Source organism: Diadema antillarum, unplaced genomic scaffold (assembly GCF_040938485.1).
Source record: "Diadema antillarum isolate AM-2024a unplaced genomic scaffold, OU_Dant_1.0 seq00001605_RagTag, whole genome shotgun sequence".
Classification (NCBI taxonomy): domain Eukaryota; kingdom Metazoa; phylum Echinodermata; class Echinoidea; order Diadematoida; family Diadematidae; genus Diadema; species Diadema antillarum.
Genome location: NW_027272318.1, coordinates 255,854 through 272,101, shown reverse-complemented (window position 1 = coordinate 272,101; position 16,248 = coordinate 255,854). Strand labels below are relative to the sequence as shown.

At 39.5% G+C, this 16,248-nt stretch overlaps 1 protein-coding gene across 1 annotated transcript in view; it reads right to left on the bottom strand.

Moving 5' to 3' along the window:
• Window positions 1-16,248, bottom strand: part of LOC139711038 (pecanex-like protein 1) — a 135,734-nt gene that overhangs the window by 30,364 nt on the left and 89,122 nt on the right. The window contains exons 34-35 of the mRNA XM_071622962.1: window positions 10,703-10,781; window positions 5,347-5,621 (exon numbers count right to left, since the gene is read on the bottom strand). Coding sequence (XP_071479063.1) covers window positions 5,347-5,621; window positions 10,703-10,781 — 354 coding nt within the window. The remainder of the gene's footprint in view (window positions 1-5,346; window positions 5,622-10,702; window positions 10,782-16,248) is intronic.

The following is a 16,248-nucleotide window of genomic DNA, read 5'->3' as shown; positions in this document are numbered from 1 at the left end:
AGGAGCTACCATATCAGGGCCTCGAGCCGGGGTGAGTTTCAGGCAACAACCTTGCCGACAAAATCAAGTCCACGTGCAAGGCGGGGAGAGCTGCAGGGTTTTAGGAGTTTTCTGTTTTGTTGGGGGGAAAAAGAGTTTCTCTCTAAAAATAGGGCGATGAAAACTTGAGTTACACTGTAAAAGTTGCTTTCATTTACTTTCCTTTTCCATTCCATCTACAGACACCGATACTCGTGGTATTTAATTACAGACCACTTCTTTCATTAGGCCATAACTAGTTCCACTTGTGCATTTGATTTGTGTAATAACAAATTCCGGCGGTATTTTGACTTTCTTATGGATTCCATTACCCCAATTTATTTCTTTTTTTCTATTAATGATGCTTTTTCTCAACATTTTCGATGGGAATATTAAAAGTCAAGAAAACACACTCATGCACACATGCAACAACAAGAAAAAAGTAACCACAAATAAAAACCATATGATAGCATTCATCTGGGCAATATACAATTACATGTAGCTAGCCAAGAGCTAGCCATCAACCAATCAGCTGCACGCATTTTTACTCGTTGCCACGACAACTGCCATCTCTGTCCCACATAGAACGGGTCTCAAGTGAAAAACGCCGCGCTGGCTGTCACTCTAAGGATGACATGTATAAAGCTGAACAACATCTTTGTTCAATACAAGGGCAAGACATTATCGCCACAGGGGGGACAGCATCTCATCATCCTATCAGCCCGGTTTCACTTCATCTGGATTTAACCCACTCGATCCCACTGGGTGAGCAGTGATGTCATCTCAGTGCAGATCTACCACATCAACTCATCTGAGGCACTTTGTGGGGTAATAAGAACCATGTCGGCATGTCAGGATCATGTTTCAATAGTAACCCCTCGAAAACAGTTTATCACAAAATCTCATGCACCTGTTGTGATGTTGAACACAAGTCACATGTTGTATGAAAAAAGACATTGCATATGACCTGAATATGATGAGCACATGGCCTTGTTTTTGACGACACGACAAGTTGCTTGCATCAGTCAAATCAGAGCAGAAGATGAGCAAAAGTTTGAGACACATCAGTCCCATTCTAAGAATGTTACTAACACTACTTTTAGTGGTCAGTCATGTCATTGGATGTGGCTTCCAATCAATAATTAATAAACATCTTGTTCTTGTGATCACAATAATGTTTAAGTAGTGAAATTCACCCAGGTTTGCTACACTTAAACACTGAGTTATGACTTTCTTCCATTTCTAGAATTAGTGTGATGGAAATCAATTTCCTTTAGCTTCAAGAATGAGTCATAACGAAGCACTTTTGATACATCTTGACTACAGCCACAAAGAATATGAATGCATCAAGGTAGTATCATAAACTGCTGACATTTCACTATGCAAAACAGCGAAGAGTATTACGCAAGTGACCTCTGTCATGTTGACTTGAGTATAGGAGGGTAAGGTGTGGACGGTACGTCAGTCACAGATGGCTTTATGATTTCATTTGGTCAAAACTTTCTCGACACTTGCCCTAAATTTTCTTTCAACGTTCTGTTGTCCTTTCACATTACTCAATGTCATCCTCTTCTTTGGGTGTATCCTAGTGTGATTTGAACACAACAAACATATTTAGCATACACTGAAATGATTAAGACACAAGAGAATATGGTAGCATTCTATCGACAAGACATAAAAGCAGTAATATGCAAAAAGGACAGGGGGGGGGGACCTAGGAGCAAGTATGAAGATGAGTTTGATCCTCCTTCTCATCATGAGTTCTTGATTTGGTAGTTACTAGAAAACTTTATACTGTGACTGAAATAAAGACTCTACTGGATGTGAAATGATTTAAACCAAGTAATAATGACATACATGCCATTATTCATTAGCCCACTTTTATCATAATTTTTTGAAGGAAACACACAAAATGAACCTGAGCCCCTAGCTTACGTTAATCATCGCATAAAAGTCACAGGCTTGGCTGTAATTGAAAGGCATCCTCTCAAAAAAATGGGATTAATTTCTTTGGTTTCCACACTTTTCACCCCCTTTCCACATGACTTCACTTTTCTTCTCAAATCCACTGCTAATTAACACCACAAAGTCAGCCCACCATTGTCGTGGTAACCAAAGATCCAAATGAAGAGTCAAAGATGGCTTACTCACATCGCACTCATCCAATGCTATTGAGTGCTCGGGAGCAGAGCTAAGCCACACTAAATCCCGCAACTACATTCGGGCCTTAGAGCACCAAGCAATCCCCTTAAATCCCAACTCTGTCTGAGATGGGGTCGCTGTGATCGGGCCTCCGTCGCCACACAGCCCATTCACCTGTCTGCAGCTGCAACTGGATTTCATTTACAGATGCGTACTTAATTGCGCCGGAGAAGACGTACCCCACCACAGCCCGTCTTCCAATCTCTTCGCCCAGCGAGAGACACATGCGGGAGTTTTTTTGAGCAATCTGCACCATCCTGTCAGCCCACCTTGACTTATTGTCTCTCAATCTTTATGCTACTCCCATCATCTATCAAGCCGGAGAGCCCTATTCATATCTGGGTTAATCCAGGTTGGTGACTCAATTTTATGCGGGGAGGGAAGCCCCATTCCCCGTCGTCTTTCTATCGGCCTGACACATTCACGACTCTGTTCCTCAAGGTGATGCTGGTAAATTCAAGGATCATGAGCGATTGCGGTGAAATTTTGTTGTTTGTGCACAAACAGCAACATGAGACCATTCCGTCTCAGCCACTACCAAACGATGAAATCCCCATCCCTAATAAACGATGAAGTTGTTGGAAAGGTGAACATAAATTTCTTGATAGCACGCATAATCTCTGGCACAATTCAAGATAAGTCATTGCGCAAAGATTTTGCACTCCATTTGTTATACAAAACTTTACTGAGGAATTAACTGAACTTGAAATAAAGTTGATATATTCACTGTCATCACTTTAAAATTGGTACAGGATGTCCCTGTAAAACATGTATTGACTGTCAGCGATTAAACACACCTGTCCACACACATGGTTTAAATGGTTCTTATACTCTACACAGCATACATATTTCACTTTAACTCGTTGAGGACGGATTGATTTTGCTACAACACGCATTTCCCATAGACACTTGCCCGAGTATACTCGGGACTCGTCCTCAACGGGTTGATACACAATATGTTTGCTTTTGTGTGTGTGTATATTGGGACTTTACAATTTTGAAATAATTTCACGAGTGCTTCAATTAATACTATAAGCCACTGAGGTAGAATAAGATGCAAGTATTGTTCCTCTCGAGAAACACAGTCAGTAATTTCCACATTATAGATGATACATTCTCTTCTTGTAATGAGAGGCAATATGTGGGAGTGTTACTAATTTTTGCAAACATCAGTTAACCCGCTTAATGAAACTGCCACAAAATATATACGACTTAGGCAGGATTAAAAATTAATCTTGAAGTAGAGCAATCTGCTTTGGCCTTTGTAAGATGGTTTTATACTTGGGAGTAAATAATAACAGCAAGTGTTCAGCAGGACAGCAGGACAAATAAGTTTAAATGATAATTAAATTTGATGAGATGGAGCAGAAATGCTCAATCTGACAATAACCATTGTTGACAGTGTGCGAGTCATTCTAAAAAGTTTTTTATGATGGTCATTTAAAAAAAAAAAAGGGAAAAATCTTCCAATCAAGGGAAGTTGCGCTCTTGATATACATTGTTTTTTAAAGTTTATAATGAACAAGGGATTGGAATTTATTAGAGGGGGAAATCCCCATAGGTGCATCGTGGAACTTTTGTCTGAGTGACCAGTGACCACAAGACACTGGGGCCCAATAAAAGGAGTGGTGTGGAATCTGTCAAGTCAGGCAATTTTGTATCTTGTTTGTGAGGTCAACTTCATAAACAGAGATGTTATCTTAGACTCCTCAACAAGAACTTTTTTTGGCCTTTGTCTGCTGATCTGTATCGAACAATTAACCATGCAAAACATCACCGACAAATGATGAGTAATGTTAACGTATGTCAGGGAATTTTAAAATTCCACTTCCTGCAAAAATTTCCACTTTTTTCCCCTTCTTATGAAGGTTGGACCATTCCTTCATATACTTTGCTCTCAAGACTGCTGTATAAACCTTGCTCTTAAACACTTATGACTAAAGAATACGACTTATGGTTTCCATTACGGTTTTAGGAGGAAAATGGATTGTTCACAAGTCATTTCAGACCAGAGCATCGATTGCACTCTGGCACCAGGCTTGTATTGTTTTAAACTCATGGTAAATTGTTGTGAAAGTCTGCAAAATGAAAAACATGCAATGTCATGTTTCCTTTCCTAGCATGAAGATTTGATCACACTAAAATTTCTGCTTTTACAGTACATGAGCGCTGCAGATACACAGGTAGAACCTACGACCTGCATGAACGTGATGCCTGTCTAGTCTTAAATCAGCTGTGATTACCTACAATCTCCACAGTGCTATCAAACATTTGAATCCTTTACATGATGATGGGAATTACATGCTACTTTAAAAGGTATAATGATTTATCCCAGAGATTAAATTTCAGTATGTTGAGAGGGCTGCATCTCTGCTTAGGCAGATCGATGGGGGAAATCGAAGCAAATTAAAATCAGCTTTACATGGATCTGAGATGATCTATGAAAGTTATCTCGTCTGTCAACATGGTCGTGAATTTTCCATCAAAATTTCAAAACCCAAGCTCCATCACTGATTTCACGAGGTATTTACTCCTCTTAGAAGACTGATTCAGATGATTCACAGCTCGGAGAGTTAATGCAAAAAAGTCCACAACATTCATGTAAAATCAAGCCCTAAACTCTACTAAGTCATCACAACTCCTTGCTTTCACTTTCAAATGGAAAAATAACCCAGGCTGAAAGGCAGCATAAGCATTCTGTTTGCAAACTGCAGGGGAGGTGCGAAGGTAATAACATCATTCTATTATCAAAGGCAGTTTAAACACAATCATACACCTTCTTATCTCACTTCTTCACCAACATCCACTATTGCTGATTGTTCGGTGATGAAAATTACCTACTGTAAAGCCAGAAACATTCACGTCACGAAACTTTTGCACACTCGAGTCAACGTATTTATTTTTGTTTTGTTTTTTTTCACAGCATGAAACTTTTGTGAATTGGAGACTGGCATTCAATGCATTGCGTTATAGACTAAAAATATTGTGTTCATTTCATTTTTGCTAATCTTGGCAGCTCGCAAAATTTGTGAAAGCTTTATGCATGGAAACATGTCTGGTTTTACAATAACCTTTCTAATCTTTTAAACGTCAACGCCTCCTATGACACGTGTGACTTGAACGTACCTCGTCCAGCACTTTACGACGTTCTCGCGGATGCAGGCGAAGCTGAGCGGCCGGCCAATGACGCTGCACAGCTGCTTGTTGCTGTCCGCGTAGGAGGTGGTCAGTGGTGAGACGTAGATCGGGTAGCCAATGGGCTGGTCGCATGATGAGTTGATCATGTTGCGCAGGGCCTGCTTGGCGTTCTGGATGCTGCCGCGCTCCGGGTTGCGGTTGCGTAGAAAGACCAGCTCCTGCTGCTGTCCGGCCCAGAGGCCGCGGACGCACTCACGGTTGACCTTCAGGAGGTGGACAAAACAAAAGAAGAAATCAAATACATTAAACTTTTGCAAAAGCAGGTCACTTTGTGGAATCAACTGATTACCAGTAATCAATTTGTCTATTACAGGCTATGAACCTAAAATCAAACTCGTACAATTTAGCTCATTACTGTGGCATATAGCTAGGTGTTCGTGACATACCTGATGAATGTTTCCACTTTAATACGAAAGTGTGATACATTGATCTACTATTCCTTTTCAATTTCTAAGGAGCATAATTTTTAAAGAATGTGTGCATGTATTTCAATTCTATGTAGTTTTCTGCAAGGAGAAAGAGAGAAAAAGGGGATTAGCACATTTCAGAAAATAAAAACCAATTCAATTAAAATGTGCCTTGTGTTAGTCTTTTCCCTCATTTTGAGAAGGGGGGGGGGGGCAGCAACAGAAAAAGTTATTTGGGTGATGAACACTAAGTCTTTTTTGGTCATTCCAGTCCTGGCATTGGTGAAAAAAAAAAACAGCTAAGAGAACACATAGCAAAAAGAAATAAAAAAACAAAAACAAAAACAAAACAAAGATAAAATACAACAAAACAAAAACAAAACAAAAAGCAACTATGAGTATCTCCAGTAGTAAAGTCAGGGTCACAATCAACAATACGTTGATGCTCTGGGACCATCGATATGCCATCAGATTAATCACCTGCTAAGTGATTCCTCTTTGTGCAGCGGAGATAAAACTGCCCCCGTAATGACAGAAATGGGGTAATTCTGACTCATCTTAACCCCACCCCCCTTCTCCTCTTGGTCACATGCCACCCTCCTAGGATGGATGTCAACAAACACAATCTCACCTTTCTTACCAACCGTTATCACCACCTTTCCTATCGCTCCCTGTGGACAATTCTTACCCCCTCTCCACCCCTTACCCCTTCTAATATGGAACACTGCATCACACACACACACACACACACACACACACACACATACACACACTCTTTCAGACATATCTATACTTCAGTCAAACAGGCATGGATGTGCACAAAACATAACGTGTCATACACAGTGAGACAGCCAGGCATGATATAAGAAACAAACAAACAAAATTACCATAAGCACGGTCGAACACACGAAAACCGTGACAAAAGCTCAACATTTCTGGTCAACAGTTAATGCAAAATGGCAATAGATGTCTACAATGGATACTGTATATACCCAATATTTCACGAGGTGCTTATTTTCGTGAATTTTGCAAGTCGGATGCTACTCCCAAATTTAAAAACAAGAAAAAAATCAACTCTGATCCAGATGTGAATGTAACGCACACGCATACATTTCTCTGTTTAGTGCTGTACTCCATAACAGCGAATTTAACCACTCGCAAAATGGTCAAGAAGTCCTGATTCATAAAATATTAGACTCACAATTATTATGCCGTATTCAGTACTTGACGTTGTTTTTGATCATGACTGATAAATTGACGGATCCCCACATGGAACAACCATGCACATCCTGTGTTAATAGCTCGATCATCACTTAATAAAAATTGATGTTATGCACTCGATTAACTTGATTTTACCCACAAAATATGATAATATAGAGGGCATACATGTCATCAATGATCCAGTCCCTTGGGAAGTGTCAGTAAATGCAGTGAGTCCCCCCCCCCCCCCACCCCCACCATCATCTTTGAGATATATGCTCTTTGTCTATCCTCCATTATATAGCAATGTACTTGCATCCTGCACGCATTAGCCTTCCCAGTCTTACATGCAGCTATAATAAGGTTGTCTACACAACAACCCATTGCTGATAAAGTTTGTGTGAAGTTTGAAATTGGGGAAATAGAGGAATCCCCCACTGGTCAGTGCAGAGGCCCTTAACCAAGCTTTATGTCAACCATCTCAGTGATCTTAGAATTTGTGTTATGCAGCATAAAAACATTATGAGGACATATGATCAAGAGTTTGATTTGACTCAAGTTCTTCCTATTGTAAACATCAAACTTTAATGACATCAGTGGAAAAAATCAATTGTTTGGCTGAGCTACCATACTACACTCAGTACACGTATATTACATGTTTAGCAAATCATAAAATTGCACTGAAACAATGCAAGAAAAAGTCAACTATGTTTTAATCAAAAATACCTAGTCGATAAAGACCATCAAACAACATCTGCAGCCAAACTGGGTTCTCCAGTCACACACACAGAAAGTCAAGGGTTGAAAGCGTGTCTGGAAGGATGTAAGGATTGGGGATGGAAGCTGATAAGTTGTACGGCGGATTTGAGGGAATCTTCTCAAACTACGACGTAAGACGCATCGAGAGGGGGGGCAGACATACGAAATATCCTTCAGGCGGTTTATTTGCGGCGTGGCAAGTGCGCGTGCCACCAAACAATATACATCTCTGACTCACTCCCAGGCGGTGGAGAATCGGCGACAATCACAACCAGGCAGCTTTCTGGTCGGCTTTACCTCGCTAACGTTCTAGTTGGAAAATGCTCGCGAGCGAGTCTACTTCACGTATTCCTTCCCGTTCCTGGAAGGGGGCACCTGCTGTAGTTGAACCTCATACAAGGTTTCAGGAATTAGCATTTATATACCCATGGCACCACTCTCGCGGGTGCAAAAATCTTCATCAAAAGAGTCTAGATGCAAACTACACTTTATATCCTAATACGTGCAAGTTCCCCCAGTTTGGCACTGATGTCAACTCGATTTGAGCCTTTAAGAACCATTCCTTTAAGATTACAATCCCCTTGAAGTGAACTCCGATAATGTTTATGAAGAATATTTCCTTAATTGACATGTCTTAATAGTCTGTCAGCTGTGGGCTGAACTTTGTTTGTGTCATCCCATATCATAACATATCCTCTTTCCTGCACAAATAATCCTTATTAAACGATTTGTCTTTCTCCAAGTCTTTTATTGAAGGGTAAATTTTTCAGGCTTTTTTGCATCTTCACAAAAGATATAATTCATGAAACATTCACCGTTCTCTTTGTTCGACTTTGTTCTTTCTTTTATGGTGATGAGAAGGGCAGGGTAACTAATAATGGCAGGATCCTCTCGTGGAAAAACAGCTACTGTAAAAGCAGTTACGTTTGCGTACATTTTAATTTTGCGAATTTTGTGAGAGCATAGATTCATGAAATTAAAATGCAGGCAAAAGTTATTCTACCCTACATGCATTGAATGCCAGCGGCAATTCGCGAAAATTTCATGCCAAAAAAAAAAATCTTGCTTTACAGTACATTGAAGAGGCTAACCTTAAAAAAGACCACAATCTAAGCCAATGTGAACATGAGAGGGAGTAGCGTTTCACTTTAAACCGAATTAAAAAACAATACCGTAAAATGCCTTCCTTCCTGAATCTTGCAACTGCTTTCTCTCTCTCTTTTTTTCATCTCTCTCAACTCATTAGAGATCGAACTGGAGAAGGGACAAATTAGACCCAAACTCCTCCAGGATTGCTATGACAAATAAGTCATCCTCATCATATGTTTGTGTTGTGTGGTGTATGACTAAGTCTGTTTTCTTTCTCTCTTTCACCCTTTTCCTCTGGAGAGAGAAATCATTCATTATGAATCATAAATCATTTCCAAGGATCCTCACACTGCTGCAACGAACGTCAAATTTGAGGAAATCATTTCATCAAGGGGACGGAGTTTATTCACATTTGCCACGCTCATCAAGTAACGGAAGAAGATGTGAAAGTGTGATGTCTTGCATACCTGTCTCGAACAATCTTTCATTGTGAAAGACTTTCAAATGGGTGGAAAAGCTACCATATTTCTCTGGATAGGCATAGAGGAAAGATCCTTGAGTCATTTTTGCCCTTTTTTATGGTATACATCCAGGGTACTTCATATGACTACTATCCAGTTGTTTTAAGAAATGGAAATGAGCCAATGTACTCGGTACCATCTCATCTTTATTAGAATATAGCTTTGATTCACTGCTTACACAAATACTCTGGGGGCCACTTTGTATCACTTCACTGAAGGTTTTGAATGAACCCTGTTTTGGGGATTACCAGGTGGTCTTACACCTGGGTGACCATCAATATGGTTATATAAACATATCAAACAAGAGCCCCAAGGGGATTGATGCTCATCTGAGCTTCCAGATATATTTCACCTTGATACAACTGCATGTTGGTGCCCTATGTCATTAACTAAATTTTAACTACCTTTACACAGGGCCATCTTATATGAATAATTACCAGCATTTATTCATAAGGGTCTTTGTGAAAACAATGATACCTGTACTACACTGTTAGAGAACGAGAGAAATTATCATTGGAGATTCTTAAAGGTTCTGAGAACGACAGGCTGAAAAAAAAAAAAAGGAGTTCTGAAAATTGGAGGGTGGGCAGAGAGCTCAAAAGTTCAAGGTAAGGGTTCTATAAAGCCTCTCAGATGAAGGACGCTGAAGAATTCAAGGGTTAATTCATTAGGGAGTCCTTTAAGGATGACTGGATTCAAAGTTTGAGAATGGAAGTTTTTTTTTTTTTTTTTTTTTTAAAGGAAAGTTTTAAGAATTAAAGAATTTAAAGGCCCTGAAAATCTAAGGGTTTACAAGCAGGGACAAAGCAAGGAAGGGTTAATAAAAAAGAGGTTTTGTGAAAGAAAGGATTGACAAACAGACAGACACCCACATACACACCCACAAATTGACAGGAAAATGAACAAGCCTTGAGAACTGCAAATGGTAGACAGAGGCCATTGGGGTGCAAATGTTAAAAAGCTTGTGAATGGAAGGGCCAAAAAAAAAAAAAGGAAGAGGAAAATCCCAAGAATAAAGGATTTTGATATCTGAGAATGAAGGGTTGATTTAAAAAGGCTCTGAGAATTGTACAATTAATTGAAAACAAAATAAGCTCTGTATACTAGGGAGGTTAACACAAAACGTTGCCAGAATCAAAGGGTTAAAGGAAAAGGTTCCAAAAATGAAAAGTTTCAAACACTTTAGGAATGGAATGGTTAATATGCTCCCCCTTTTCACATTTGTAATGAGTGCACATTTCTTGTCTAATGGTACCTAAACGCATGCCTTGCCTGACAAGGACACCATAAACCATGCATTTGACTCACCTTAATGACTCTAAAGCTCAAATATTTCCTGTTAAGCATGATGATCTTGTAGTCATCTGTTCCTTCGTCCAAGACATGCCTGAGGGGAGAAAGAAAATAAAAGTTGCATTTAAAGTTGCTGTAATACACCATTCTTTCAGAAAACACCAAATTACACAACTTCCCTGCCAACAACATGGAAATGCAATGAGGAAAAATTTTCAACTAATTTTTGAACATTACAGTAGGAGTGGAAGTGGTTGTGGTAGAACCAGTTAGTAGAAGTAGTACTAGCAGTAGTAGTTGTTGTAGCAGTAGGAGTAATAGGAGTAGATGTAGTAGTGACAAGTCATAATAGTGACAACAATAACAAGAATATAACATCACACCTTGATAGCATAATATTGAAGGGTGTATGTGCGATTTTTCAATAAAAATATGAGGACATAAATGTAGAAGTAAGAAATGCTTTTATGATGAAAAGATTGCATTTAAAATGATTTCCTTTTTCACCTTCTTTCTATAAGTAATTTATTACAATTACCTGATAACAGTTACAAAAAATGCCATTACTTTATTTTAGCAATGCATGAGCATTGCATACAATCTTGCAGATATTTACATCTTCAACATTTTCAACCACCCTTGACAGCCCATTCTGGTAGATGCTAAAAATTATATAAATAATGTATAGATCATCTTTACACACAAGCTGACTTTCACATTGATTCATAATTTGTATTTCCATGCACATTATTAAGTTTGATTCATGTTCTAAAGTTGCAAATTATTCAAGTCCTTAAAAAGTTATAAAATAGGTAATGTACAATTTCTTTGAAAGAACTCTCTTCTTTAAAACATCACATTACATTCTGTATCACTTTGTCAGCTTTTATCCATTGCCAATCATGCATATAAGTCAAAATTTCCCACAGCAGTCACTGACAACAACAACAACAAAAAAGTATCCTTATGTCAGTGTCAGGGTAAAGGTCTTGTCAGTTATAATATTTTTTATTGCTCTCTCTTTCCCTCTCTTTCTCTCTTTCTTTCTCTCTCTGTCATCTTTCTCCTGACCCCAAAGCGGAGAAGGGGGCCAGAAATTAACCCATTTCTGCTTGCCGCGAGGATTAGGGACCTTCCTGCAGCCAGCTTAGATCCTGATCCTGTTTCATTTCCACCTGGTAAGTTGATTTAAGGTTGAGGTGACTGGCCAGAGTACGGCGAACGGCACCTTGTCTTTGTTTCCTCGCGCTACTTGGCACTTTCCCCTGTGTCTCAGTCTCTGTCTTTCTCTTTCTCTCTTTTATTTTGAGTTGGTGGACCTTTTCATAAAGTAGTCAAAACTACAATTCTGACATTCAATTGTTCAGCAGAGAAAAGCTGCACACATTTACAGGGATCTCAACCCTGTACACAGCATTGCAGTATTCTCAGGGCTGAATAGTTGTATTTTTGGTGGTAAAAAACTACACATTTTTACCTTTCTTGCAATAGACATGTAGGCACCTATAGTAATACAATCTGAAAGAACAGAATTTTTATGTTTTGTTCTTGTTTGTTTGATTGTTTTTTTCTTTTTTTTGCAGTAGACATGGTAGTACAGTATTACAATATTAATGGGAAAAACAGTATTTCCATGAAACCTGCAGTACTTGGGCCAAAAAAAAGATAAACAGACATCTCTGAATGTATATCACCTTCACCTTTTGTATGCTAGACAAATGCCAGACACCAAGTCAAATGGTCAAATTTACCAATACTTTGTAAGTGCGACTGGTGACTGATATTGATCGAACTATTTGTGATAGGGATACCTCAGATGTAAAACTTTTGTGGTGACTCATGCAGACAGAGTACACACATGAATTCATCTTGACAGGATGCTAGTGTTTGTGTGTGGGTGTGTGTGTGGGACTAGGGGAGTGGGGGTAGGCCCAGGGCATCTTAGAGACCCTGTACACCCTGTATGGAGTAAGATCTTGACAGTGGGGCCTAATTTGATCATCGCCTCAAGATTAACATTCACCACATCACGGACTGAGCAAACTCAACCATCGATGCCATCTGTATCGCCATGTACCCGTACGTCTTTGGGGAGTGATTAATCAGTGCTGAGTAATAGCATTTGTCCATACATATTAACACTTCCACCTGATACCACAGAGAAGTCCTTTTGCAGTGCACGGCTAGGGTAGGATCTCTCCCCCCCCCCCCCCCCCCCCACCAAGTGTCACATAAGTAACTGCTCATCACTAATCCCTAATCCTTCATGCACTCAAAAGATTCTCACCTTTTGAGAATGATATGAAAAAGATGTATGACACACACAATGTAAAGTCTTGGCACTGGTTTGTAGGGAAAGAAATACTTTCTCCTCATGTTGTAATTCTTGATAAAGAAACAACAGTTTATAGCTGTGATCTTGTGGGTAACCAGAGTCATAACCAAATCTCTTGAATATATCAACTCAAAAAGGGATAAATGAAACTTCCTTTTTTTTTTCTCATATAATTTGTTTGGACCTTTCTTGCTAACATGATTTGATAATTTTTTTTTACACGATTATAGTGCATGGAAAGAGCTGATGAACTTACAGTATAGGTATAAGTGTGTAATTGATGGTACCGGTAATCTAAAACATATTTCTTGTGATGATCTGAAATATGATCAGATTCATCAAAATTGTTTCTTTCTGTAAGAGGCACTGAAGAAGACCCCTCTCATCTTTCTGAATCAATTCAACAAAACATAAAATATTAGAGAAGAGTGACGGTGATATGCCTCAAAACCTGGAGGAGGAAACTATCTCCACAAGATATAAAACATGCTGATAACCATTAACAGGGGGAAAAAAAGAGCAAACCAAGTTTTTTGGCAGTTTGATTTTATTTTCTCATGCTACGTGGTGAATAACCACAACAGATTGAGATAATCGCTCCTGGGTATGGCTTTGATAACAAACAAATTCATCACATGCTTTTCATCACTGCAGGCCATGGGGAAAAAAATGAAATAAAAATCAGTTGCTATGGCATGATATGAAAAAGGACAAACTGACACTGTTCAATTTCAAGAAGTGCTAACATGCAGTTAAAGGCAGCCGATCGTCATCCCTAATGGTACGTAAACTCCGTACGACTGAAGTTTGTGCATGCAATTGCGCAATGCCAGACTCGGTGCTACATCCACAAACGTGTGGGACAATGCTGCCACTGAGACACGTGTGTGTATGTGCGTGTGTGTGTACGCATCATACACAAACATTGTGACCGCGAGCTGCGGTGATTGGAGGAGAGGGCCAGAAGACGCGTGGCTCTTTTGGCCTCTCTTCATGCGCACGCGCACGGAGAATGTGCATCCATTCAGAAGCTCTCGCAGCTCGCTCGGACAGCCATTTTGGGTCAGGAGATTTGTACCACAAAACTCTTGTAGTCTAGAGTGTTGTTTGCTGTCCCATTGAGCCAGCGCTATTCTCATTCGGGGTCACTACATTTGATACAGAATGGGGGAGGCAGCGTGTTGCGTTCGTCTCCGCGCCGCACAAACCACTCGCCACGATTGTATGCCTTTAAAATACCAGTTAAGTTTCTGTTTGGAAAATGAGTTATTACATATTCTTCTTTTTTATTTAACTTAAGTGTGGAATTATCTCCAACCTCATTGCTGTACACCTACTAAGCACATACTCAGTATCATCATGGACACTGCAGTGTCAATTTCTCTGAAACTGTTGACATTTAGGCACATTACATTCTAATTTCTGTCAACGAGATGGCTTACCGAATCAAATCTGACTCTATTTGTCATATCCCTTGGTAGCCAAGACTTGGTAGGGACCCCAAATTGAACATGGCATTTAAAGGGGATGTTGATAAATCCACTTGTGTTTCCACTCCATTTGATGAATTTCAAAATCTGTACAACCTTGGTCTTTATTATCCCTTGTGTTCCATGGGACAGATAGATTAAAATGAGAACTGGGGGAGAGTTTAAGAGGAAACAAAGGGGGAAGTATATTGAAACACCAGACCATTCGATATAAGTCACTGATACAACTAAATATACACAACACAGACAGGAGAATGAAACAAAAGAAGGACAATATATATTTTTGGAGAGGGTGATTCTAATACTGGATGGGGGGGGGGGGGGGGGGGGGGGGAGTGAATTATATTATTTGTATATTATATTACAGAGGAAATATATTACAGATCTATTTCTCTTTCTCACTAGGTGTTTAGATGACAAAGTAACACAACTTTACATGTATCAGCCCTCCTTCAGATCAGGGGCATGTGCCTTTAAAGTCTTGAGAGTGTAACCCGATCTGCATGGTGAATGCTTTGCATTATTGTGGAACGGCTGCGGGCTGGAAATCAGAAAGCTCTGCATCCTGCCAGTGTTAAGGTCTCGCAGACCTGCTGCTAATCGACATGGGATTCTTCGGTACGGCAAATATTATCACCGCATCACTCGGCTGCAGTTGCTAGGCAACAAGCCTCTCTGTTGGAGATGCCTATCTCAAAGTCGTCATCGCAGCAATTGTGGGTGCGCGCCTGTGATACCAGTTTGACACACATGTGAGGCAACGCGGGTTTCTAGTCAAACCACTCAAGTTCTCGTATCAATCTATAAAGGGCATCTTGCCAAACAACCGGCATGTGTTCGTGCTATAAACAGAACAGAAACTTGTGTAATCCCAGTTCTTTTGTAACAACAGGTGCAAAATCAGGCATACCTTACTTGCTGGCATGGAAAACGACATATTTTAGCCTGTACAGGTTTTGAGATAACTTTAATGGAATTTTTGTTAATGGTGTGGTTGTTTTGTGTTTTTTCTCTGGTTAAATTAAGTATATTGAATAGTATCCTCCTCCCTGCCAAAAAAGAAAAAGAAAAAAAATAGAGAACAAAAAAAAATATGATAATAAATTGCTCCGTAACTATGATATAATCGCACTTCATCAGATTGAATGCAAATCTCAACCACAGATTAATCATGCTATTCCAGGTCTAAAATAGTCCATCTCTTTGCAACATATATTTTTTTTAAGTGGAACCATATCACCCCACAATGCTGGAAGATAAGACATAATATGCTGTGCAATGTAATATGGGAAAGAGTTGATTGGCACATGTCACAAGGACTATTGCTTGTAATCTTTGAGCTAATCCATTCTTTCATGTCTGTTGGCAGGCCTGATTACTTGACATCTACTCTGGATGAATGTTTGCAGTACCTCTGAATTCTCCACACAACAAAGAAGATCAACACATGAATATGCATGGGTGGGACTACCTTCAGAATAATTGGATGATAGACTCTTATACACCTGTATCATCTAGTGTTACCCTTCTTGAATTTCCCATCATCTGTGCAAAACAGTATTCAACAATGGTGATTCAGTCTGACAGAAAGTAACTGCGAAAAGAAGGATTGTGCAACCATGTTCATTCACAAAGATGACTGAGCTCTCTCCTAGCTCAAAAACACAAGCAAATCCCATTCGGTCGATAGATCGCAGGAATACTACATTGGGCGAATTGGAAAAAAAAAAAAACCA